Below are 25,719 nucleotides of genomic sequence, written 5' to 3' on the forward strand. Positions count from 1 at the left end.
TGCAGCTTCACAAACCTGTGGAGTATACTTCCTGGGTGCATCTACATTATCACCACTTCTGAATGTGTACGTACCTAGAAATGTAACATGCTCTGGTACTTGGTGGCTGGTAAGGTAAGTGGGAGGGATCAGTGAGGATCACTCCCCTCCTGAGCAGAGGTAGTGCAGTTGTCAATGTGCTCAGATGGGCTGAGGCTTCAAGTCAGGAGCAGGCACCATGCTTTATTCAGCAGGTCTATAAAACCCTGCAAATTTTGTCTGGCTCCTTCAACCAGGTGACATGAAGGAAGGTAACTGGCTATCTTCAGGGTGAATGTCCAAGTTCCACTCACAATTCACTCGTTCCTGCTGGAAAACTGGTCTATTAGATGACCTGAAATGGCTCTGTTTTCATGGAGACCTGCTATTTCATAGGTTCATAGAATGGTTTGGGTTGGAAAGGACCTTAAGCCAACCCCCTGCAATGGGCAGGGACACCTTCCAGTAGACCAAGTTGCTCAAAGCACTAACACCGTGCGGTTTATTTTGAAGAGCACACCATGAGGCTACCAAGTACATTTTGTTGACAAGCCTTCATGACCTTGATTGGGACAGCAGTGCTGTTAGTTAACTTCAGCCCACCTCTTGATTAAAAGCTGTACCAAGGAACCGCTGCACTAACCCGCCCAGTTTTCAACGAGATTGCTTTATTAATGTTACTTTGGACCGGTTTTAATTACTAACTACACCGGTGTACGGACTGCTGACAGGGCTGCGCTGGGCTGCGACCTCTCAGCAACCTGCCTGCGTGCAGGCGTTAAGGGCTCCTTCCTGGCAGCAGCTCCGTCACAGCGCCCCCAGGACGCGGGGCCGGGCGCTGCCAGCCTTCTACCGTTCAGCCTGCGCGACACGGCGGTTGGCAGCACCAACGGCCCGGCCCGGCCCGGCCCGGCCCGGCCCCGCCCCTCCGCTGAGCCGTTGCCCGTCCGCGCGCTCCCGAGGGGGATAACGTCACAACCTCCCCCTCCCTGAGGCAGTGGCTGGCGCGGCGAGCGCTCCTCCTCCTTCGCTCTGGGCCGAAGGGGCGGCTCGGGCCCGCCTACTGGCTCCCGCCGCGCCGCACGCCGGCGGCAGGGCTCTCGCGAGAGCATCGAGCCGGCTCGGTTCCTGGTTGGTGGGCGCCGGCCCGCCGTGAGGAAAAGCCGGGGCGGCAGCGGGGACAGGCCTACGTCGGCGTCCGCGCACTGGTCTCAGAACTTCTCCTCGAGCCACCCCCTCGCCGGCCGTTTCCCCGCTCCCCTCAGTGCGCAGCCAGCCGGGCGTGAGCCCGGATCCTGGCGGAGCATTGTCCGCTGCGGGGAACATGTCCGCCGGGCAGCAGCCGCCGCTGCCGCCGTCGCAACCGGACGAGGTGCCCGCGCCGCCACCGGGCGCCAACAGCAGCGAGGCCGCGGGGATAGTTCCCTCTGCCACCAGTCAGGCCGGTGGCGACACCGAGATGGAGGTCAGGCGCTTTCCCCGGGTGGGACAGCCCCACCGCACACATACCCTACTCCCCCTCTCCGCGGGGCTCGGCGGCCGGCCACGGGGCACCGCGGCGGGCCACGGGGGACCGCGGCGGGGGTGCGCCGGTTTGCGCTGCGGCAGGTGCCCGCCATGGGGACGGCGCCAGCGGGGCGTCCCCGAGCCTCGTGGGGCCGCGTGAGACAATGGAGGGGCGGGCGCCGGGCCCTGTGCCGCGGCGCCTCTGGGGCGCTGCCGGGCCCCGGCGGCGGGTGGGGGAAAGGTACGGCGGGGCCCGAACGGCCCGGTGGCGGTGGATGCTGCGGACGGCGTGCGTACAGTGCGCGTGTGTTTAGTCCCGCCGCTTCCCCCCCCCCCGCCGGCGGTCGCCGCACAGGTGTCCCGGGGCAGTGTTCCTCCGCCAGGCCGCTGCCGCGGAGACAAGGGAAGAGTAGGCCTTGCGCCGGGTCGCTGCCTGTATTTTCGGGGTCAGGGGAGGACAGGGGTGACCCTCCGCTCGCGTTCTGCCGGTCGGGGGCGGCTTCGCTATCCTCCCCACCCCCGCACACATCTCACTAGGTTCACTACCCGCTTCTTGCAAGTAGCCTTCCTCCTCTCTCTTTGGTCCCCGAGAAGCCTTCCCATCGTTTGTGCTTCCTGCTTCAGCGAGCAAGTCCGCATTTTAAAAAGAGTACCGTGTGGTGTCCGCTGAAGTGCTTCAGAACTTTTTTAGAGGGGAGAGGGGTTGATGATGCGCTTGTTTTGGCAGCAGGTGCTTATTCCAGAAATTTCAAGGGGTCTGAGTGAAGATCGCCTGGAGATGCTAATTTTATCGCGGCATTGTTCCTTTAATGATACCAGGAAACTGGTTGGTCCTGCTCTCGGCCCAGGGTGTTTTGTACTCTGAGTCATGCTATACAGACCAGCCCACTTGATCTAAATAAATTTGTAAATGCCATATTTTTCGGGTGAGCAAGTAGCCAAAGCACTGTGGGTAATAAGCCCTGCTCGAACCTGCAGAAATAGGGCAATTCCAAGCTGGGCCTTAGCGCGAGGAGGCTGTGAGAAGTCTGCTCTTCAGGTGCCTGTGTACAAGGGCTCTCTCTGGTCTGGCCAAGTTTGTTCCTTTTCTCACTGGGAAGGGATTACCTTGCGGTTTCATTTTAGATAGCTTCCTGATAGTCCTGATCATCTGACAAACTGCTTGCTTTTTTTACTCTCCAGCTAAATTGCAAGGTTTTGTCATATTTGTTGCACATAAGATCAGATGGCGCCATGCTGTGTTTCTGCGTTTTGTGTGTTCAGTGTTTCAGGAGAAGCATGAATTTAATACATGAGTTCAGACGGTCCCACGGCTGTACTCCCTAGTGTATGGGTGCAGGCTAAACCCAGTGGGAGATGAGTAAGAAGATGCGGGCATGAGTTTATAAGATCTGTGACTGTCACTTTTATGCTCAGTTCTTCGTATTTTGAGTGGTGAATGAAACATTTTTGTTCGGGTTTTTTTGTTTCCACACACCTTCTTACCTGCCAGAGTTTTGTGAGGAAACAGCTGCCCACAAGCATCCTGTGTTTTGCTTGCCTTTGTTTCATGCTTCTTACTTTCGTGTTCCTTTGTTCTACATTGGCTAGTAAAGATTGAGTTTAGCTCAATTCTCATTTGTCTTAATTAAACAGATGGCTAACAATGATTTTGAAGGCGTCTGGTTTGTTTCCTTTTCTTACCTTTTCAAGAATTATTTTGCAATATACTGCCTTAATGTGGCTTATGAGGGAAGGTTGATCCTATTGTATTTGTTTTAAGAACAGGAGATGAAATTACTCGTGGGAGATGGAGGGGAAAGAGTTAACCTAATAACAGGATAAAAGAGCCTTGATCTGAAAGAATTAACTGAAGGCCATATGTGAAGGACTTGGCAGAAAGGGGATGAGGGAGGACTCACACACACAACTTGTTTTTCTGTTAATAGTGGTACCATTGGTGGTAACAGTTATTTGATTTAATAAACTAAATAAGAGGAAAAGGCAATTTATCTGAATTCTTATTCCCAGGACAAAACTGCAGTCCAGGTTCTTATTTAGACTTGTTCCCTTGATACAGAATGATCAAGGATCAGGGTACTCTGGAAAAAGGAAAAAAATCCAACTTTGAAACTACTTGTGCACTGGGACCAGAGATAGTTCTTTGGCAGTACTCTCGGAGCCAGCTTTAGGAGTGTTTTGGCTCAGCACTATAGAGGCGCCATGCTGAGCTCTTGGACCGCAGCTGTCTCACTCATTCGCATTGATGTGATGCTTGAATGATGGAGCTAAATCGGATTACAGAGATCTAGCTCTGTCCCTCACCCTGTGGCAGGGATCTTTGATCCACCTCCAGGTAATTTTACAGCAAGTAATAGAAAGCTGACTATATCAAAGCAATGAAAGATGGCTGTGTCATCTGATGTGGATAGATAGTAATTTGAAACAAGCTTATCCTCCTTTACATGGTTATCTTTCCTTGTTCAGAGAATAATTTTTTTCTAATTCTTTTTTATCTCAGGAATCTTTTGATGATGCATCACCAGGAAAACAAAAAGAAATCCAGGAAGCAGATCCTACATATGAAGAGAAAATGGTATGTGATATTTGTGACTGCGTACAGCTATCCAGTACTTATGCAGCTGCTTTAAACAGACTGAGTTTTCTCCTTGTTTGAAATATCTTAACTGGCTTTATAAAAATTTGTCTAGTTATTAAAAATATTGAAGTAGCTTGAAACAAACAATCCAAAAAAAACCCTCAGACCCTTCATTTTAGCATTTTTGTTCTCTGGTATTCTGCTCTTTCTCCATTTCCTTGCAGTAATTTGTGGGAATAACTGTTAACATGTTTTGCTTTTCTAGGAAGCTCCTTTGAGGAGCTCTAGATCTAGAAGAGTGATATAGTGGGAAATATTCAAAAGTCTTGGGGGGAGAATGCATTAAAAAGTTGTCAAGTTGCTTTTGAAGTTATCTGTGGAGTTGCCCTTCCTGTAGGCAAGGGGGATTATGAAGAGTTGGGTATTCACTTTCTCAGTGAGAAATAGATCATGTAGAAAGCATCCATAAGCTTTTGAATGGCTGCTGCTTTGCTTCCTCAATGTATGGAATCAGCTGCAGTTTAGGACCTTTTCTTATATCACTGAATACAGAAAAACAATTCCAAACTTATTTCTGAACTGTAAGAACAGCAGTCCTTTGTAGGAAAAGTACATTAATTTCTATCTGGGGGTTGAGCAGTAAAAAGAAAGGTTTGGCACACGGCTTTCAATAGGCATTGCATTAATTTTCAGTTGAAATGTGCTTAGTAGGAAGACTTAAAAATAGAGAGTTCTTTCAAACAGTATAGCTTATGGGACAAAGTAAATAAAAGTTAGCTTTCAAAATTCACAGGAGGTGTAGGAGGGGTTTGCTGTTTAGGACAAGTGTTGACTCTTAAGTCTTAGCCAACTTTTCAGCCCTTTAACTTTGTTTGGATTGAAAGATAGTTTTGTTAGCTTTTTCTGAAATTAATTTATTTTTTGTAAAGCTGTAGTTAGAGTCCATGAGCTTTGGAAGGTGAGTGATTCTGTGCTTTGCAGGTTAGACAGCAGAAAACTTACCATTTTCCTTATTTTTAGTGTTCATAATACTCTGAATATAAGAGGGGAAGCCAACCACTCCTCACCAACGCACTGTGTTTTCTTTCTCTGGTTCTCCCTGTTTTCCCTTCTTCCTGTTTGTAATTCCAGTGTTTGTGGCTGCTTGGAATTTCTTCATGGGAAAGTGAAACTGATTGTTATAATTTGCTGCTTCCTGTGTTTCTTTTTGCCACTGAAAATAACCCAGTCTTCTTCTGCTAATTTATTTGTGCTGCTTCCTGGCAAACTGAAGAAAGTGAACTTGGAGTTGTCTCTTACAATCTCTAGACAGGCACAATTACAAGGAGGGTTGTGTTTTACAATCGCAGTAGTCAGAGGATGCACTGGAAAAGAAAATCAGGTTTCTCTGTTGGTAGGATAGTTCAGGTTGCTGAGTGCAGACTGTTCGAGTCTTTGCCCTATCTAAAAGATAAAAGTAATGTTTGTTAGTCTCTTAAAGAAATATCCTTAAGTGCAGCAAAATCAAGTCACGGGGATGTGTGTGCAGTGCCACACTCACAGAAAATTCCTTACTAAAATTTTAGACTGAGGAAACATCTGCAATACCATCTGTATCTCTACTTCTCTTTTGCACAGCTGGTGAAGCAAGTACAAGTACTTAACAATAAGTGTCAGTAATTTGTATAGGTATAAGATTTTTCCTAGTTTAAACTTCAGAAACTGTTGTGAAGCAAACAAAAAAAAACATCGAAACCATGAAGAATAGACAGGAAGACTTTAATTCAGTGGATGTGGATTGCATCTGTGTCAGTCAAGCTTAAACTATAGTTAGAGTGTGTCTGACTTTTCAGTGGTAGGATCTCTTTCTTTGTCTGTCTCTTTAACCCTCTGTTTTTCTGTTGTATGTGTAGTGCAGGAACTGCTTGTTTGAAAGAAGAGAGCACCCACAGAGCTGGCATTGCTCTTGCAGAAGCCTGGAACATATGTTCCTTTTGACTTAAGAAAACTGACTTCCTGTAGCTGTGCAAGTTGCTAAATACCAGGTTAAATTGTAGCAGCTGGCAGAATGTCAGTGGTTGCTATTAAGCTTGGAGCTGTTTTCTGTCTTGATTGTCTATTATAAAGTTTTGATGTGGCCTTGGGAAAGTGTGTTCCTTCTAAGTGGAGCCTGTCTTGAAGGAACTGAACCTTTTAGATACTGATGTTGTCTCCTGTAATCTTTTTTTTGCACAGCAGAAACAGTGCCTAAGTGGGGAGTCTGACAGGTTAGGTTGAGCATATCTAAGAGGGCTGTGCTACTGAAATAGTTGTTCTGGCTTCTAGCTCTGTGCTCTTCTGCCTCCTCCACCCCCTTTCATGCCAGCTCATTTGCTTATCTGACAGCACAGTGAGGTGGTATATCTCACTGCACAGGCAGAAAAATAATGTGGTAGAAAATACTTGTTGCCAGGTTGGCAAGATGAACAAGTTCATTGAAGAATCGTGTACATGCTGGGTGGAAGTAAATGTCTGGGACTGGGACTACCATCTTTGATAGGAGAAGGTTGTGAAGAGGATGCTGGCCTTGTCTAGTGACACTCATGCAATCTTTGTGCCAAAATCGGATTTCAGTCTTAGCACAGGTCTTTCTTGCAACCTTGATCCTGTTGCGCAGCAAGTGCTAGTCTTGATCCAATAAAATAATATTGAATCTGTCATCAGCAGTTAGTTGATATTAATCATTTCTTGTTTGTTATTGTAGCTATGCATATAAAATGTGAATCTATATTGTTTGAAAAGTATTTGTTAGCTTTTTCTTTTGAATGAATACATACTGTAATGTCTCACTTGTTTCACTTAATTTTCCTTGTCAACAGCAAACAGACAGAGCAAACAGGTTTGAGTATCTATTGAAGCAGACTGAGCTGTTTGCTCATTTCATTCAGCCAGCTGCTCAGAAAACTCCAACTTCACCTTTGAAAATGAAGCCTGGACGTCCACGAATAAAGAAGGATGAGAAACAGAATTTACTGTCAGTTGGCGAGTGAGTGATGACATATAGGCCAGCTTGTACTGTAATTATGGATTTTATTGTACTTTAGAAGCGTAAGTTAAACTTGCTAGTCTTTAGTCCTATTTCACTGTGTGTTTTATGCTGTGTAATTGTGGTCTTTTTCAGGTATCCACCTGCAAGTTGAGGGCTGTTCAGGAATTCTAGGAGTTACAATTATTTTATATTGATAGTAAAACACGTGATTTACGCATGAAGCGGGGCAGAAAAGTAGAGCATTCATGGCTGCAAGTTGTGATAGTCCATGGACAACATCAGTATACAACATCTTACAGACAGCTTGAAAATTAGTAGTCTAGAAATTTGGATTGCCTTCGTTCTTGCCTGAAGGACTATAGTATATCTAGTGTTTGGCAGATGCTCCGCAACTCTTAAATATAGTGTCATTCCCTGTCTTCTAGTTAAAGGCCAGTACTGATGCACACAGTCACGGTCCCTTTGCTGTAATATTTGAGCCTGCTAACAAGATGGGCATATTATCTTATTAAGAAGCTTGTGTCTCTAAAAGAGTTAAAATCTGCGTTTCAGTTGATAAACAGCTAAACCAGTTCTTCTGAAGAATTTTGCTAGAATCTTTTTTGGTATTTGCATTTCATACTGCAGTGATTAGATTTAATTTTGGAACAGCTTCTCGTCTTTTTAGTTTATCCAGAAACTCACTTCTTCCTTTGCTCTTTCTCAGCTACCGCCATCGTAGAACAGAGCAGGAAGAAGATGAGGAGCTGTTAACAGAAAGCTCCAAGACAACTAACGTCTGCACTCGTTTTGAAGAATCTCCATCATGTGTGTTTCCTCTTATTTTGGTGTTTATTTGTTTGCAGTCTCCCTCCCCCCTTCTTTTCCTTCAAAGTGTTGTTTTAAAAAGAAGTTATTTTCATCCTTCCCAAGGACAATGAATCAATTCTGCGGGTCAGGACAAAAAGGAAAAAAATCCAGCACTGGTCTGATGAGACAAAATGTGCTAGTGAGGGACTGCCTATTTTCAGTCAGGCTGGAAAGATGGGCCAGTGAGTCTTGTCTTTTAGAAATCCAGCTGCTATAGTTCAGTTGCTAGGAAAGAGCAAGCTGGTTTTAAGTCTGTCATTGTACAGTTTTTATATATTTTTATATGTTTTCTGATAGAATTTAAAGTACCTAACAGCTTCCAGTTCCTTTAACAGAATTCAGTATTCTGTTGTTTCAACTTTTGACTGTGTTCTCTTTTGGGGGCTGGTGATAAAGCTAGAATTCCTATGTATTTTGGGTTCTTGCAGAAAAAAAAAGCTGTTGGAGCAGTTTGCAGAAACAAAAGTAACATGTTGTTGTCTCCAGTCTGCATTTCTTTGAGATTTACTGCACTAAGTTTATTAGTTTTTGTTCTGTAGCTTAGATAACGAATGTCAGTTGGCAGGCAAGGGATGGTGACATTCTTTGGTAAGTTTTTACAGATCTTTTAGTCTAATCTTCCATGTCTTTTAGATGTTAAATGGGGAAAGCTGCGTGATTATCAGGTCCGAGGATTGAACTGGCTCATCTCTTTGTATGAAAATGGCATCAATGGTATCCTGGCTGATGAAATGGTATGCACATAGCTCGTGTTTCTGGGAACTTGTGGTGAACACATGCAATGCAATACAATTTTTGTTCAGCTATATTTATGTTTTTTAATAGCACCAAATGTACAATTTAATTTATCAAATCTTATTTTTCTAGTATGGTTTAAGGCACTAATGTTAAAAGTGTTGCAAGTATCTTAATTTAAATAAATTGTACAAGCAGTTTTAGAAAGAGGCATATGTAAACGGAAGCTGTCAACCTTTAAGAGAATAAAGTTCAGTGGAGTTATTCTATAGAATGACGTGACCTCTATTTATTTTCTCTAAATTGCAGCTATTTTGTTATGGCATTCTCAAGCTGCCCTTGTGAAGAGAGCGCGTGTATGAAAAAAAGCAACAAATGTGGGAACACTTCCTGTTGTTGTTAGGGTTAAATGCCAGTAGCAGGATACAAGTATGCTGTGTATGGACTGATTCCAGCAGTAAGAGCTGCACCAGTGGGACAAGTGGTGCAGCTATGGGCACACCATGATCATTTCAGTCAGCACTGACCATAGTAGCTTTTGCTTCCGTTTCTGTTCTTCTTCCCTGTAAGACAATGGATGAATGCAGAAGAAATTGTAATAGTTTCATAGGCAGATACGTTTTTGTCCTGTCAGTCATTTTAGTTGTATCTGTTTTACACAAGGAAGAGATAAGGAATAATAAAAATTTAGTTATATTTCAGTATACTGCATTTCTCATACTGTCTGGTAATTCTTTTCTCTGTAATAGAATGTCTTCAAGATAAACTAGGGACAAATGAATTTAAATTATCATTTAGTAACATGTATAATTTTGAAATACATCAAGGATTTTCTTCACCATACCTGCTTGTGAATAGAGCAGTTATTTCAATGGTTTTTTTGCTGAGTACAGTTTCAAGTGGAGGAGGCTTGTTTTAATGAAAACAACTGGGAAATATTTTATAAGTCCATGGATTTGTGGTATTCCAAAATCCATCTTGTGTAGAGGCTTTAAGTATTTACTATTAAATGTGTTTTGATTCATTCTTGAGTATTCATCCTTTTGAACTTATTAATGCCTTTCACACAGCTTGTAAACACTTTTCCACATCTTTCACCAGTTGTAATGTGGTTATTTTGCAGACAAAGAATTGAGTTTTAGAAGCAAAAATAACTTGCATTGATGGTTTTCTTTTGGTTTTGTTTGGTTTGATTTTATTTGTTGCAGTTTTTTAATCCCATGTGTTTGATTTATAATCTTTTTGACTTATTTAAATGATATGAATGATCCATTTTTTTGCTGCCTTCCTCAGTTTTGTTAAAAGTATATGCTGAAGAAGAAGATTTTAAACATTTATGAAGAGCAGAATGCTTAAAAAGTACCTCTAAAGAAGCTCAGTATTTTGTTTTCTTCTTTGACATATGCAGCTGTTTACATTTATGTTTGGCTCTCTTCTCACAAGAGCTGACATGTCATGGCCTGTAAAAGCCTGCTTACAGGGTTCTTTTCAAGTTTAAGAGAATATGTACATCCAGTTTGTAAAGTCCATTGACCTCTAAATAAATAACATGAGTACACCCTAGTCTGCGAAACAAAATGTTGTTAAACAATGTTTTCTTGAAAAGATTACTTGTATTACTTAATTAAATGTGGAAAGCCATACAGGTTTTTCCTGAGCAAGATTTTGATGTCTTTGAGCAGCACTGTCTTCAGTACATCTCAGTCATTCATTCAGGCTGTGGTGTCTTCCATGTTCTACTCTGAGCTCACTCTTGGGTTTTTTAAAGGTGTTTCCTGAGAGATTTGTTTTTCTGACATGTTAATGTCTTTTGCAGGGTCTGGGGAAGACACTGCAAACAATTTCTCTTCTTGGGTATATGAAACACTACAGAAATATTCCTGGTCCTCACATGGTGTTAGTTCCTAAGTCCACCCTACATAACTGGATGAATGAATTCAAGAGATGGGTCCCTACGCTTCGAGCAGTTTGTTTGATAGGTGACAAAGACCAGCGCGTGAGTTTGATTCAGTTTTTTTAATTGTGTAAATACAGCATGTGGTCTCGCTGTCCTTTACCTTCCCTTCACACAGAAGGGTATTACTTGGATTTGTAGTGGTTAAACAGTAAGAACCACAAGTGCTACCTAATTGAAACATAACCAGCTTAGATTTCACATGTATGTTAACCAGGTATTGCTTCATCACTTTTTCATCACTTCATTCTTGCTCAGAGATCCTCTCCTTTTGTGAAGCCAATACACAGTGTAGACCAAGAAAACCCAATAAATCTTAAAGCAGGAAAATAAAGTGTTATCATTTGTATGAATATATAAATTTGTAAAAAAGTAATTCCTGCTTTACATAGTCTAGTACATTGTATTGGCTATAACAGCAGCTCTTCAAAGGACTATGTGGACTGTCACTAAGGAACTGCTTTCTGAAAACAGTTGTCAGCCAGTTGTTGGACGGGGCAAGGTTGGAGGGGTTGGTTCGTGAAAGTGGAATCCAAATGGACCTTATTTGGCTTGAGTTTTGTTAATTAAAAGAGACAATACTGTTCAGCCTCTTGTGGCCTTACGATTTCAGTCATTCTCTTTTTGTTAACTTCAGTAGCAGCTCTTTGCCACTATTTTTTTTTCTTTTTAGCACAGCAAAGAAAACAAAACCTGTAGAATATGATGGTGCATATGTGGATTTGTCAATTGGAGTTAGCCATTTATTTGTGCAGGAGTTGTTACTGGTGCCATTAAGATTCTGCTTTTGTCAGCAGGTTTTTTTTTTATTCTAAGGGCATCCAGCTCTATTTTCAGAGTTTGTTGGGCTAGAAATTACAAAAATATTGATGAAACTTGAAGTAGTTTTGGAGGTCATTGATGCAGGTCTGATACCGTGTGGTTTTTTTGAGGGCATCTTTTTTGAACCTGAAAGTTCTTGTTCTTTCCTCAGTATACCTCTTGCTTGTGTGAGTTAAATTCTTGACATTTATACATCTCTGTTTTTAATTCTGACTAATTACTGTGGTCTGATTTTAACCCTGGATATCAGCCTTCTTGAAATTGTTAGCCACATAAAGCTCTGCTTGGGATTATTTTTTTATATTCAAAACTGCTGTTTTCTAGACTTCAAACTTAAAACACCAACAAAGCAGACCTACAGAAAATTAATTTTCAGTTGTGATCTTATCTTTCAGTTATTGAAAACCTCATGCATATAGGTAGTCATCTGCAGTTTCAAAGCCAAAAGTTACAGAAGTCCCTTTTCTGCACTGCTCCAAGGGTTTTAGCAGCTTTAGCACTGACAAAATTGTCAAGTTTTACAATGCTTGGATGTTACACTGCCTACAATTTTATATTATAAATTTATAATTAATTTTTATCTCTTCTTTCAAATTTAGAGCAGTGTTGTGTTAAAATTGTGTTAGTGTGTTCTTTTTGCTTTAGATTTGACAAAACCTCAGTAACTAACTGTCACACTGTCATCTAGGCTGCCTTTGTCAGAGATGTGTTGCTGCCTGGAGAATGGGATGTCTGTGTAACATCATACGAAATGCTTATCAAAGAGAAATCAGTATTTAAAAAATTTAACTGGAGATACCTAGTTATAGATGAAGCCCACAGGATTAAAAATGAAAAATCAAAGGTAATTTATACCTTCAGTGAGAGATATTTGTGTGGGTTAGTGGGTGGTGGTGTGGCAACTAGTAATATTTGTATGTTTGCTCATGTCTCAATGTCGTTCAGTTATCAGAAATTGTGAGGGAATTCAAGACTACAAATAGGCTGCTGTTAACTGGAACTCCACTGCAGAACAACTTACATGAACTCTGGGCACTTCTTAACTTCCTTTTGCCAGATGTGTTTAACTCATCTGAGGTAAGCCTTCATTTCTGCTAGTCAAATTAAATCAATTTTGCTGGGTTTCTAGCTATGAAAACAGACCTGAATATGTATTTGGGAATATCACTTAGATTGATGGTGCAGTGGTCTGTTATTCCAGGTGGAATTTTTCCAATGGAGTGATAAAAGTGAATCTTTTTCAAGAGAAAAGGACTCGCATATTGATCCCCCCCCCATCTTCCAGTAATGCAGAACATTTGGTTTGGTTTGGAAGACATTGTGTTATAGAGCTTTCTGCAAAAAAGAGACCAAAGAGGATAATTTGTTCTTTTACTTACTGCCCTTGTAAGAGAATCACTTGAGTTTTATTTATTCACTATTGTTATGACACTGCACCTTGAAAGGAGACCTTATATACCAATGCTTCTTTGATACAGGACTTTGATTCATGGTTTGATACCAACAACTGTCTAGGAGATCAAAAGTTGGTGGAACGTCTCCATATGGTGAGTCTTCCTGTTTTTTGTAGAAGTGTTAGATTTACCTAAGTTAGATTCTAAATAATTCTTCTAATGTTTATTGTGACAGAATATTAGGGTAAGAGAGCTTATTGCAGAAACTATGGTACACTGTCAGAACAGGTTGGTGAAGCTAAAAAATGATCTGTTTCTTCAAAAGGAAATTGTTTTGGAGGTGAGAGAAGATTCTGTAGTTCTGGCTTTCAGGGTTCTGAAATGCTTACATTAAAACTATTAGCTATGAAGAGACTATAAATATTTTAGTCAAGCAAAATTAAAGATCAAGGGGCATAGAACCATCTGAAATATTACTTTGGCCTTGTTTTTGACTCTTCCAAGGAAAGTACGTGTACATTCCCATGTATAATAACCTGTCCATATAGTTTGCTTTTTCAGATGATCTAGTAATAGGTCTGATGTTTGAGCGTTTATGATAGAGTATCTGCACTGCTTTTGTCTACTGGACTGCTCAGTCAGTGTTTCAGTTTCCAAAATATGTTTAATGATAAAATGTCTTTCAGGTGCTACGACCATTCCTGCTACGTCGCATTAAGGCTGATGTAGAGAAAAGCTTGCCTCCAAAGAAGGAAGTTAAAATTTATGTGGGTCTCAGCAAAATGCAGCGAGAATGGTAATTCACATACTTATCTGTGCTGTAGTAAAGGCTCAGAAGCAATGTGCTGCTTGTGGCTTGATTATCATGTGGAACTTGATTTTATTCCTTCTGGTGTACTCACAGCTCATACATCCTTCTGACACTTTAGTGGTGGCAAACCCGTGCATGTTAGGGAGAGTTACCTGATGAAATGAGGGGGAGATTTTGACTGTGCTTATAATTTAAATAAAGGCTAACGTTGTTTTAGAGTTGCCAAAATTTCTCCTATCTTTGGTTTAGGTATACACGAATCTTAATGAAGGATATAGATATACTGAATTCTGCTGGGAAGCTGGACAAAATGAGACTGCTGAATATCCTCATGCAGCTGCGAAAATGTTGCAACCATCCTTATCTCTTTGATGGAGCAGAACCTGGCCCGCCTTATACCACAGATATGCATTTGGTCACCAACAGTGGCAAAATGGTAGTATTGGACAAATTGCTCCCTAAGTTGAAAGAACAGGGTATGTGTCTCATTGTCATTGTTTGGCTCAACAATAAATATGAAAGTCACTGCTGTTTGATGTTTTTATGTATACTGAGCAAAAGCCAGCACACTAGTCAGGATTATAGTTAGTTTCTAGCATGACACCAGCTTGTCATGCACATATCTTAAATAGCTGATATGAAAGCAATTTGTGAGGTGCCTTCATAAATAATGGAATTGACACTCCATTATGGCTTTTTGTGATGGTGAAGTAATCTGATTTTTTTTTCCTTCAGCATTTTTTTTTTTCACCCCAGCTAAATTAAGACTGCTGAAACAGCAGTTGTGCTGGGCTCTAGGTTTTCTTTCTTAGCATTATTAGTTGTTCTAATTAGAATGATGTAGTATTTTAGCTACTGGTTTGATTTGCCATGAAGTAGCACTTCAGATTCAAAGTCTTCATGTAGAGTTAAAGTCAAATCCTTTGTGAAAACTTGGTCTTTCTTGCTGGACATGCATTTGAGCAGCACCTGAGTTTTTCAGTGAATTCTTTAAGGTATGCAAACATGGGGGAAGGCTCAGTTATTTTGAAGTTATTTGGTAGTAGGGACAAAGCTCTGGAATGCATTACTGTAAACCCCACTCCCCACAGAATTACTGACTCTGGACCAATTTTACTCATTATTTCACGAGTCTGCTTACTGGGATAATTTGGCTAAAGGAGTGGAGGAAAGTTTGTGACTGGGGAGACATTGTAGAAAAAGAAAAGCAAGTCAAGCCCCAGCCTTAGGTAATAAAACAAGGTATCTGTACTTTGTATCCAGGTATCATCCAAGCTACTATGGCAGTATAACTATTAAGTAGTTGCTGTGCTTTTTTAAAAGCCTTGGTTTCTTTCTTCTGTAAGGCCATATCTTATGAGATGTAGCAATTAAAATTGGCCTGGTCTTAAATCAAATGATCATTGTCAGAATCATTATTAGACCTTGAGTCCAAAGGACAAAAACCCCTCAAATCATATAAGGAGAGTGAAGGTAGGGGAAAGTAGAACCTTTGTAATATTCTGTGGTTTACTTAAATCTCTTAAGTAGGTCGGAAAGGGTTGTATATATATGCATAATTTACTGTGCATTTACATTTTTGGGAGGTTGTTCTTGGCAGGTAAGTAAACTGAAAAGTCTTCTAAGAACAACTTAATTTCTGTATATCTTAAATCTAAAACAAATGCTTCAGTATTTCATTCCTTGTACTCCTTGCTGGTTTTGTATTTGTTATTATCTTATTCTGCTGTGTTCGGAACCATTTACAGGTTCAAGAGTCTTAATCTTCAGTCAGATGACCAGAGTCCTAGATATCTTGGAAGATTACTGTATGTGGCGAAACTATGAATACTGTAGGCTGGATGGACAAACACCACACGACGAGAGACAGGTATTTAAAATTTTAGGTATTTTATTTAAGTAAAATCAGTACTTGTAAAACATTTGATTCAACTGACATGTTCCTTTTATTTATTTAGGCATCTATTAATGCGTATAATGAACCTGGTAGCTCAAAATTTGTGTTCATGTTGAGTACACGGGCAGGAGGACTTGGAATCAATTTGGCTACTGCTGATGTTGTAATTCTGTATGATTCAGATTGGAATCCACAAGTAGATCTTCAGGCTATGGTAAGAATCCAGATGGAAATTTTGTTCTTTCTTCTTTTTGTTACAGAACTTTCATAGAAATCTGTGGCATGAAGTAGGATTTCCAAAATAAATCTGTACTTCTCCTGCCTTACCACAGTAGTATTTGTAAGACCAACTTCAGTTCCAGTGTAGTTTCCACCGTGGGGAACCTGTCGTCACATTTGGGCTATACAATGTTTTATTCAGTGGGAATGTGCTACAGTGCTCTTAGTAGTATTTAATGAAACTAGCCTAGTTTAAAATGAAAATAAATAGTTTTAAAAAACCCTGTTTGGCATGTTAATCCCCAGACTGTAAAACTTTACTTCTGTGGAGAGTGGAGGCAAATGTGTTTAAATTGTCTTCCCTGAAGCCTTGTAAAAGAGACAAAGAATTAAGCTTCTCAAAACCTGATTTTATGGTGGTGTTGAGTAACCCAGATACTTCTAGCAACCATCTTTATTTTTTTTTGAAGTAGATTTGCATGCATCTCCAAACTCATGACATGCCAAGAACACTACTGACCAAATAAGATAGTAAAGCTATTTAAACACTACAACTTTTTTGACAAATGAGTCTTCTCAATGACTAATTTTGGAAATAATTGCTAATTATATCAGTTAAGCTGTAGGTTTTGAACTATTCTGGCAAAAATAAGTTCAAAGGAATGGTGGAACTGTTGTCTTGAAACTAAAGTAAGATAGTTCCAACTACCTGTGGAGATGTATGTATATTCAGAATACTAATGCTCACAGTGGTTAATGATCTGCCAGTCAGGTGAGGGAAGTGCATTGTCTTTTTCATTAAATATGGCACAACTCAAGGATTTCAAGAAATGTAGCTTTTGGTCAGTACAGAGTTCATGTCTTAAATACTTCTATTTTACAGAAGGTTACATAAGAGCAGGAGCATCCAGTTTTATCCTTTCTGTGATTTAACAAAATAAAAACCCAAACACTGTTTTTAGGGATGACATCTAGAGCCAGACTCATTATTAACAGTATTGAAAAATCCATCCCAAAACTTGCAGTGCAGACAAGAAGGTGCTATAAAGCTATAATAATGCATCCATAAAGGTTTAACTAACCTCTGCTATTCTATTTTGTAAATTACTATGTTGAAACCGATAAATGGAAGAGTGATTATATAGTCATGCTGGAAACCAAGTACTGAATTTTTTATTACTTTGGATTTTTGCCTAGGATCGAGCACACAGAATTGGCCAAACAAAGACTGTTCGGGTGTTCAGGTTTATCACAGACAATACAGTGGAAGAAAGAATAGTGGAACGTGCAGAAATGAAGCTCCGGCTAGATTCCATAGTCATTCAGCAAGGCAAGTATATGAAGGCCATTGGCTTGTATGCATGATGTAACTTTCTTCTTGTTTTTCACAACTTGGAAACTGTGGTGAAATCGGCTGGTAAGAATCAAGGGGAATGTTGCTTTTGTGTCAGCTGGACTCGGAAGGCAGATTGCAAAGGCCAGATCCACTTGAAAATGTATATTACTCTAGGGGTTGGCTTTCCTTCATCACTTTTTGGTTACCTCCCCTAGTAATACATTATGTATCCATACAAGTGCATATTGTATGGGTATTTTAAGCACTCAACTTCTCCTTTGGAAAAATTGGTATCTTGCCTTCCCCCCCCCCCGCCCCTTTTTTTTAATCTTCATCTGGAATTTAATTCATTGAGCAAAAATGCAAAGGAGGGAAAGATCATGTACTGCTCCTTCCATAATGTAAACTCTCTTCTTACTTGCTGTCCTCCAATGCTTTTATCTTCAGGAAGACTGGTGGATCAAAACCTGAATAAACTTGGGAAGGATGAAATGCTGCAAATGATTAGGCATGGAGCAACACATGTGTTTGCCTCAAAGGAAAGCGAGATTACAGATGAAGATATTGACCATATTTTGGAAAGAGGTGCAAAGAAGGTGAGATAAAGTTCAAAAAAACAGAAGCCCACCTTAAATTTGATGGTGAGATAGTGTGTGAGAGATGGTAGCTTGGTTGTAAGCCAGAGAGAATAAGGGGGTTTGATATTGAGGGTTACATATTGGGCTTTTGAGCAACCTGGTCTAGTGTAAAGTGTAAACTGTACCATGGCAGGGGGTTGGAACTAGATGAGTTTTAAGGTCCATTCCAACCTAAACCATTCTGAGTCTGTGTTTGTTTTTTCTACATGAACATGGGATGTTCTATAATGAAAATACCTTTCAAAACTGCTATTGTTCTTTTCTCCCTCCAAGACTGCGGAAATGAATGAAAAACTTTCAAAGATGGGTGAAAGCTCACTCAGGAATTTCACAATGGATACAGAGTCCAGCGTGTATAATTTTGAAGGGGAAGACTACAGGGAAAAACAGAAGGTAACATCTAGATATCTTTGGGAGGAAAGCACCAAGTTGTATGATTCAACCATATTTACTTAAGGAGTGTTGGTTAAAATAGAGTATAGGCTTAGTCTTAATATTACTTGGGACGGTGGGATTTGTTTTTATAGATGGCCTTTACAGAGTGGATTGAACCACCAAAAAGAGAAAGAAAAGCCAATTATGCAGTGGATGCTTACTTCAGAGAAGCTCTTCGAGTCAGTGAGCCAAAAGCACCCAAGGTGAGTTGGATTAACTCCTCCCCTCCCGTAATCAAGTGTTACTGTTAGAAGCAAAACAAATTCTGGATGTGGAAGCGAGTCATGTACAAACTTTGTATTTCAGGCACCACGGCCTCCAAAACAGCCAAATGTACAGGACTTCCAGTTCTTTCCTCCACGCTTGTTTGAGCTATTAGAAAAAGAGATTCTCTACTACAGGAAAACAATTGGGTACAAGGTAATTGTAGAATTCACACACTGCAACAGTGGAATACATACTTCTGCCTTTCACACTAAATATAAATGAAATAAATGTTGAACTGCACAAATGATTAGGTTATATTAACAGGAAAGTGGCAGTTAGCTGTAAAGTATTAACCAAATTTCACAAAACCTTTCAGGTACCTCGTAATCCTGATCTGCCAAATGCAGCCCAAGCACAGAAAGAAGAGCAGCTTAAGATTGATGAGGCTGAGCCACTCAATGATGAAGAACTAGAAGAAAAAGAGAAGCTCCTAACCCAGGTATGGTTGAGTCTTTAGTGAGACTGAGATCAGCTGAAGCTTGCTTTGTGTTTTACAGTGTTAGAGGAACATCTCTTGGTTTTTGATTGACATGTGCTGTAGTTAACAGAGTTGCAAATTTTGGTTCTGACTGACAAGAGGTTTAGCATTGTTTGTTGTGGGCCTGGGTACCTTTGAAGATGGTGCACCTAATTAGTGTACTTGCATGCTACTGAATCTGATTGGAGCTTGGAACTAGGTAATCCTTAAGGTCCCTTCCAACCCAAACCATTGTATGATTTTATGATCAACATCCTGTGTATTTTAAGCTTGAAGAATAAGAACTAGCCTGGTATCAGAGTCTGGCTTCCCAAGTTTACATTGACAGTCACCTGTGGCGTTTTTCCTCAGATGTCTTGCAGACTTACTGCAGGGCTGGAGGTGCTACGTCCCACATTATGCCAAAGTATCACTCCCATGTGGAAATTAATTCTACAGGATGAATGGTCAGTTTTCCTAAACTATGACTGGTAGTGGAGAACATCCCTGTTAAAGAGGATGTGAGCTAAACAGGAATATAATTTGATAGCATATGCATTTAATTTGAAAGAGGTTAATGCCTGTTATGCCTTATTTGGGTATTGCGTTTTCACATTCTACTTTGGTGGAGAGGAAGCAGAATTACAGGACCAAGATCATTATTACAATCAGTGCAATCAGTTAAAGCTGTGGTTGAATCGAAACATGACTGGCAGAACGTTTTACTGCCAGCTGCTTTTAGAAGTTACTGCTTATATTAAATGAGCCTATTTGGGCAGCTGGTGGGTTAGGGTTAGGGTGGTATCTGTGGGGCATGTGGTGGGCCTTTTTGACAAAACCAATATAGACTCTACTTGCTTCACTTGAGGGACTTCTCCTCTTAAAAAGTGATCCCATGTTCTCTTTCAGAGAATAGGAGGGATTAGTTTATGAGGCGGAGACTCTTATCCAGAACCAGCAGGTAGCTAAGCAAGTACAATGACTGCAGTATAAAACATTTTTTCTGCTAACATTAAACTGTAGACGAAGCAGAGGTTTAATACTGTTGAAATGACTGAGGTGTTTGTTGTGGGAGGTTTAAAGAAATCTATTGATTCTTGGAGACAGACAAATCCTCAGCTTCTGTGTAATGTTTCCTTTTGATTGCTCTAAAGGGATTCACTAACTGGAATAAGAGAGATTTTAACCAGTTCATCAAAGCTAATGAGAAATGGGGCCGTGATGACATTGAAAATATAGCACGAGAAGTGGAAGGAAAAACCCCAGAGGAAGTCATTGAGTATTCAGGTAACTTTCCTTGTTAAGCAGTCATCTTTGATAGCCCATATCTAATGCTGCTTATTTTGCCATGTTAAGCCACTGCATAATTAAAGCTGCACTAAAATGCGGGTCTAACCACCTTAATACATCCTAAATCTACTCTGACTGGACTTCAGTACTTGTTAATTTTTATAAAAGAAATGTGGACAAACAATACTTAGCTGGAGAGATTTTACTTTTCCTTGTATATACTTACCAGTAGTTTTCTTGAATCTCTACCCCTATATTACCTCATCCCCATGAAGAGTGGGATACAGTAAATGTTTTGTGACTGGATATATAACGACCATCAGGCTTTGTAACCTAGGCCATTTAGCTGCTTACCTCTGATGTCTTGGGAGTGTTTTCTGCTGTAGCGCAGCTGCAAGGTCCTGGGGCTGAATTTCTGAGGGTACATGGCATGTTACAGAGATGAAAAATTCTTTAACAAAAACTTATTTAAGCATGTCTCTGTCTTTTTTTTTTTTTAACACTTACTTGCTCCTGTCTTTGGCCACTCACTTGCCTTCCTGCTTCTGTCTGTAAAAACCTAGTGCTGTTTCTATTTTAAGAAGCATTTCTTCTTTGAGAATGAGGTTGGCTGACAAAAACCATCCTGGTCTGTATCACCCTTCATTTAAACTGAGGACTCCTGTATCTACCCCCTTCAGAACAGCATTTATAATACTGCAGAACATGATACCAGGAGGGGAAGGTTCCTTATTGGGTAAAGACATGCCTGCTTTTATATAGCAGTAAGTTCTGGTAAAGGGGTAACGTCTTTTTTTTTAAGGTACAAAACCCCTAAGTTTGAAGATGCGTGGTAAGCTAAGCAATTGTTCTTTTCTTAGCTGTGTTTTGGGAAAGATGCAATGAACTCCAAGACATAGAGAAGATCATGGCTCAGATAGAAAGAGGGGAAGCCAGAATCCAGAGACGAATCAGCATAAAAAAAGCACTTGATACAAAGGTACCTCTGCTGTGTTCCCTGCTTCCTTTTTTTCCCTGTGCTAGTGAAGTTTGATGAGGGCCTCTGGTTAGCCAGTGAATGATGACAACTAATGAATGATGACAACATGTTAGGCTTGGGGTTTGCCTCTTTTGCATGTTCTGTTCCTGTAGCTTTTCCACTCTTTAGAAGTGCTGTCCTGGCTATGATGATAACTTCATGAATGGCCTCCCTTGTTGTTTGTAACACTTATTTTTATCATAGGACAAATAGGTCATAGTGTTATATGTCAAACTGCTTATGAGCAACATGCTTTTTGAAGTAGCAGAATTTCTTTTGGACCGATGTAATTGAAAATGGTATATATACACATTTAGAGCTCTTGAAAACAGAAGACATGCATAACAAGCAGAGGAGGTTTTGTTCTGATCTGTTTCACCAACCAGGTTTGGTAATGAACAGACTTGTATTAAATTAAGACAGTGTATCAGAATTTCCCTTCCACTTCAGGTATGACTAGTTAGTTCTCTTTTCTAGGGTAGTCAGGGGAAGATCAGTGTCTGACTCACCTGACTAGAATTCAGCTGAACCATGGGCCACAGTCTCAGTAAGAACACTGAGACTTTCTTACTCTTGCTCTGATTTTGACAATTTGTGGTTAAAAAGGATCACTGACAGATTGTGACTGTTTTCAAATGTAGTGATAGGCCTGAAGTCTGCCGTTAATCACACGATCACAGACAAAACTCTGTTGCCTACCAATTCAAACAGTATTGATAAATGCACTATCTAGAACCCACAGTTCCTTACCTGTGATTAGCACCAGAGATCATAAAAGCCAGTTCTCTAACTTGTTACTGTTCACTTGCCTGTCTTCATGTGATACATTGCTTTCATATAAAATAGTTCCATACTAATTCTGAGCCATTTGTTAGTTTTATGTGATCTTACTTGTTTTGTTTAGATTGGCAGGTACAAAGCCCCTTTCCACCAGCTAAGAATATCTTATGGTACTAATAAAGGGAAGAATTACACTGAAGAAGAAGATCGCTTTCTAATCTGTATGCTTCACAAGCTAGGATTTGATAAAGAAAATGTCTATGATGAATTAAGACAGTGCATCCGGAACTCCCCACAGTTCAGATTTGACTGGTTTCTCAAGTCCAGAACTGCAATGGTAAGTATTAATCTGTTCTGCGATTTGCTCACAAATGCCTGTGACCACACAGTTATGCACCAGCCTAATTAAATAGCTTCTGAAACACTGAGGTATGTGCACATTTACAATACATTATATTCTTACAGACTTCTCAATAACTGTAGTGGATGGCAAATGCAGTAAACTAAAAAGTCTTATAGGAAGAGTAGTATAAAATCCCAAGGCACATTTTTTTTTTCAAAATCAGCATGAATTTGAGTTAAAATACAAACGTTTTAAAAAGCAAACATTTGCATCAAAGCCATTCCTGTAAAGCCAGTCGATAACTAATGCAAAATATTTTATTCTCTTTTCACTCTGGCAAGATATAGCAAAAAGTGACCTACTTACAGGCATTTCTAATAGTATACTATGATTTCTACCTTAACTGGCTGCCTGATGTAGTGAGTGAATATGTTGTGCAATTTAGGAGCTGCAAAGGAGATGCAATACTTTAATCACCCTGATTGAAAGAGAAAACATGGAACTGGAAGAAAAGGAAAAGGCAGAAAAGAAGAAACGTGGACCAAAACCATCTTCGGTAGGATTTAAAAAGGCATTTCTGTGGAAAGCTCATTTGAAGACAGGGCACTTTTCTAGTTGTCTGAGACAACAGCCAAAAACCTTCTAAAGCAATAGTAAGATCTGGATTAGCTAGTACAGTCATGAATGTCAAATAAAGGAAAATAGGTTTTAAATTGTAGTTCGCATGCCTAGCGGCAGATAAACCTGTTACGTTTTGGATCACTGACTTGGTACACTGCATAGGTTTACCCTGGTAAAATAACCCTGAGATTTATTTGGCCTTTTGATTAATTTTTATCCTTAAAAAAATAGTGTTTACTACTAAGGGATACACAGGCAGTACACACCATTCCTTCCTCTTTGGGAATGCCAAGTGTTCCAATGCAGACTCTGCTCTCTGCCATCACCTTCCTTATATGGGGGTTGGTCGTGAAATGGGCTTTTAGGGCTAGATTTGGGAAAACAGCTCGTATGCTTGACTGCACTTTTTGCTGACTGAATTCAAAGTATTGCTAAATACACAAAAGAAATATCAACTGTCTTTACCCATTTCTTGCCTGGATTTGTTGTTCAGGTAGTTGTCACGTAGAGCTGCTGTATAAAAACTTAGAAGCACAACTGACGTTGCAGATGTGCAGAAATGAGTGAAGAGTGGTGGATTAATAAGTTTCTTAGAACTGTTTACAGACTATTTAAGCAGGTATTTAGAAATACCATTTCATAAACAGGAAGCTTTATAACAACCTTATTTCCTTCTATACACTTCTTGCCGGTATGAAATCATACTCTTCCAGAATTGTAAGAATACAAAGCAACAGCTATCCTGAGGAGGATGTGCATGTTGGCGTATTACATCATCTGTAATTTATCACTTTTTAAAGCAGCCAGGGTGTAAATCATCTCCATCTGCTTTGAATAGAAAGGCATTACTTGCTTATAATCCTTTTGTATCACAATAACTTATGAAAATCTTTCTTACCTTCCAGGCACAGAAGCGCAAAATGGATGGTACTCCTGATGGTCGTGGAAGAAAAAAGAAGCTAAAGCTGTGAATGCAGAATTTTTATAATCACTAAAATTAAAAAGTAGTTCTTTAATTTACGGGTCTTCATAAGATGTACTGTATAATGCTCAACTATTATGTCATTAAAGGACATCGGGTTCATCTGTTTACTGAACTAGAAACATAGTACTTAATGTAGTTTCACTTTTTTAAATGCAACAGCTGTGCTGAATTTTTTTTACCATTAACACTTGAAGTAATAAAATAGGCTTCATTTATTAATAAGGCTTCATGTGGCTTTTTTTATTTGTTAATGTTTCCACTTGAATACCCATTTAATCATCCCCAATTTTTTTATCTCTTAGGGTGTAGTGAACACTTACTCCATTATGATCAACAGTAAGTATTTAATCGGGGGTTTGTGTCATGAGCCACCACCAGTCAGACACCATTTCTGGAAATCCCATGTCACTGACCTTACTTACCTTTGTGCAGTGAAATTAAGTTCATTATACTCTGTTCTTTGATATTACCTCAAGAACTAATAAGCAACATACGTACGGATTGGAATAAACAGTAACATTTTCTGCTTAAAAGCTGTGACAGAAGAAAGGTAAGTCAGTCACACTGAGGTTTGTACTTAATCAGAATGGCCTAAGAATGGTAGAGCTGTTTTTATTGGCAAACAGCAACAAGTCAGAACAGAAAACATAACAAAATATAAACCAACCCCCTGCCGTGGTTTAAGCCCCCTGAACTCAGGACACCCTCTTCCCTGAAATGACTGTAGTAAAGTGTTTGTTGGTTACCGTGAAAAGAGCCAGGGCTGCCTAGTCACCGCCTGGCAAGTCACACTGTTCACAGCTGCTCAAACAGTACTGGGCCTGAGCATTTCCTGTGCTGCCCATTCTTTTCTAGGTATCTAGCACATAAAGGCTGAGATGAAAACTTATGTCTCCTACTACCATCACCTAATGGAGCATAACTTTGGAATTTACTAGGGAAACAAACCCCCCACAAAAAAACCAAGCAAAAATACAAAACCCCCCAACAGACTAAATGCTCAGTTTGCATTGAGTAACCTTTGTTCAATTTTGGCCTGTTTAAGAGCACATATCAAAAAGCATCACTGTTGTGTAAATGGGGAGAAATGCATCCCTATAAAAAGCAGCTTTTTAGAGCTTCAGCACTTAAGCAAAACTAAACCTAAAGGGTGAAAATTCATTCACCCATATAGACTGCAGACACAGCAGCACAGTCCTTATATTAGATGAGTTTCTATTTCAGGTGACAGTCACAGACACCAGCTGAAAACAGGTCGCTAACCACACTTTGCCCTGCAGAAAGGCAAAAGAGCTTGGTACATACAGCAGAGTTAACAGCCAGTCCGCAACACTTTACAGGTTGAATTGTAGGCAGCCCTAGAAGAAATCAGTTTAAGTAAGTGCTTACACTTAGTGTACACAAAACAAAAATGCTGCAATGCTGAAGCCTTCCTTTAAAAGCATCCCTTTTCCCCCCAAAAAAACCCAACCCAAACTAAACACCACCCACCATCAAAAACCCAAACCAAGCCATGACCATTTGTTTACAACTAGCCTAAATAGAAACCTTGAGGCAGAAGGAAAAGCTTTATTGTATAGTTAAGCAGCACTTCATTTGTGCTAACAATTCCCAACTGCCAGCATCCAGAAAGCAAAAGGGACTAAGCCTTCATCTCCCAAATGGCATACTACTAGCTATACAAAATCTGTTTTCTTCTAAGTATTAAAAAAGAAGTAAAAAATTACTTGCTTTGGCTGGTACAAGTGATTCCCCAGTG

At 40.2% G+C, this 25,719-nt stretch overlaps 1 protein-coding gene across 1 annotated transcript; it reads left to right on the forward strand.

Annotated features, from left to right (window-relative positions):
• Nucleotides 1-1,239: 1,239 nt before the first annotated feature.
• Nucleotides 1,240-24,182, forward strand: SMARCA5 (SWI/SNF related, matrix associated, actin dependent regulator of chromatin, subfamily a, member 5). Its single transcript, XM_061354139.1, has 24 exons — nucleotides 1,240-1,483; nucleotides 4,025-4,099; nucleotides 6,940-7,106; nucleotides 7,816-7,916; nucleotides 8,592-8,692; nucleotides 10,510-10,689; nucleotides 12,158-12,313; nucleotides 12,415-12,546; nucleotides 12,948-13,016; nucleotides 13,550-13,659; nucleotides 13,924-14,150; nucleotides 15,423-15,544; nucleotides 15,633-15,785; nucleotides 16,988-17,124; nucleotides 17,578-17,722; nucleotides 18,038-18,157; nucleotides 18,292-18,402; nucleotides 18,506-18,619; nucleotides 18,783-18,905; nucleotides 20,078-20,210; nucleotides 21,074-21,192; nucleotides 22,136-22,348; nucleotides 22,800-22,910; nucleotides 23,881-24,182. The coding sequence occupies exons 1-24, from the start codon at nucleotides 1,343-1,345 to the stop codon at nucleotides 23,944-23,946; spliced, it is 3,126 nt and encodes a 1,041-aa protein (XP_061210123.1). The 5' UTR covers nucleotides 1,240-1,342; the 3' UTR covers nucleotides 23,947-24,182.
• Nucleotides 24,183-25,719: the final 1,537 nt, after the last annotated feature.

The sequence above is a fragment of the Neopsephotus bourkii genome, unplaced genomic scaffold, assembly GCF_033783945.1.
Source record: "Neopsephotus bourkii isolate Nb327-2 ecotype Australia unplaced genomic scaffold, CSIRO-AGI_Nbou_v1 NB_718, whole genome shotgun sequence".
Classification (NCBI taxonomy): domain Eukaryota; kingdom Metazoa; phylum Chordata; class Aves; order Psittaciformes; family Psittacidae; genus Neopsephotus; species Neopsephotus bourkii.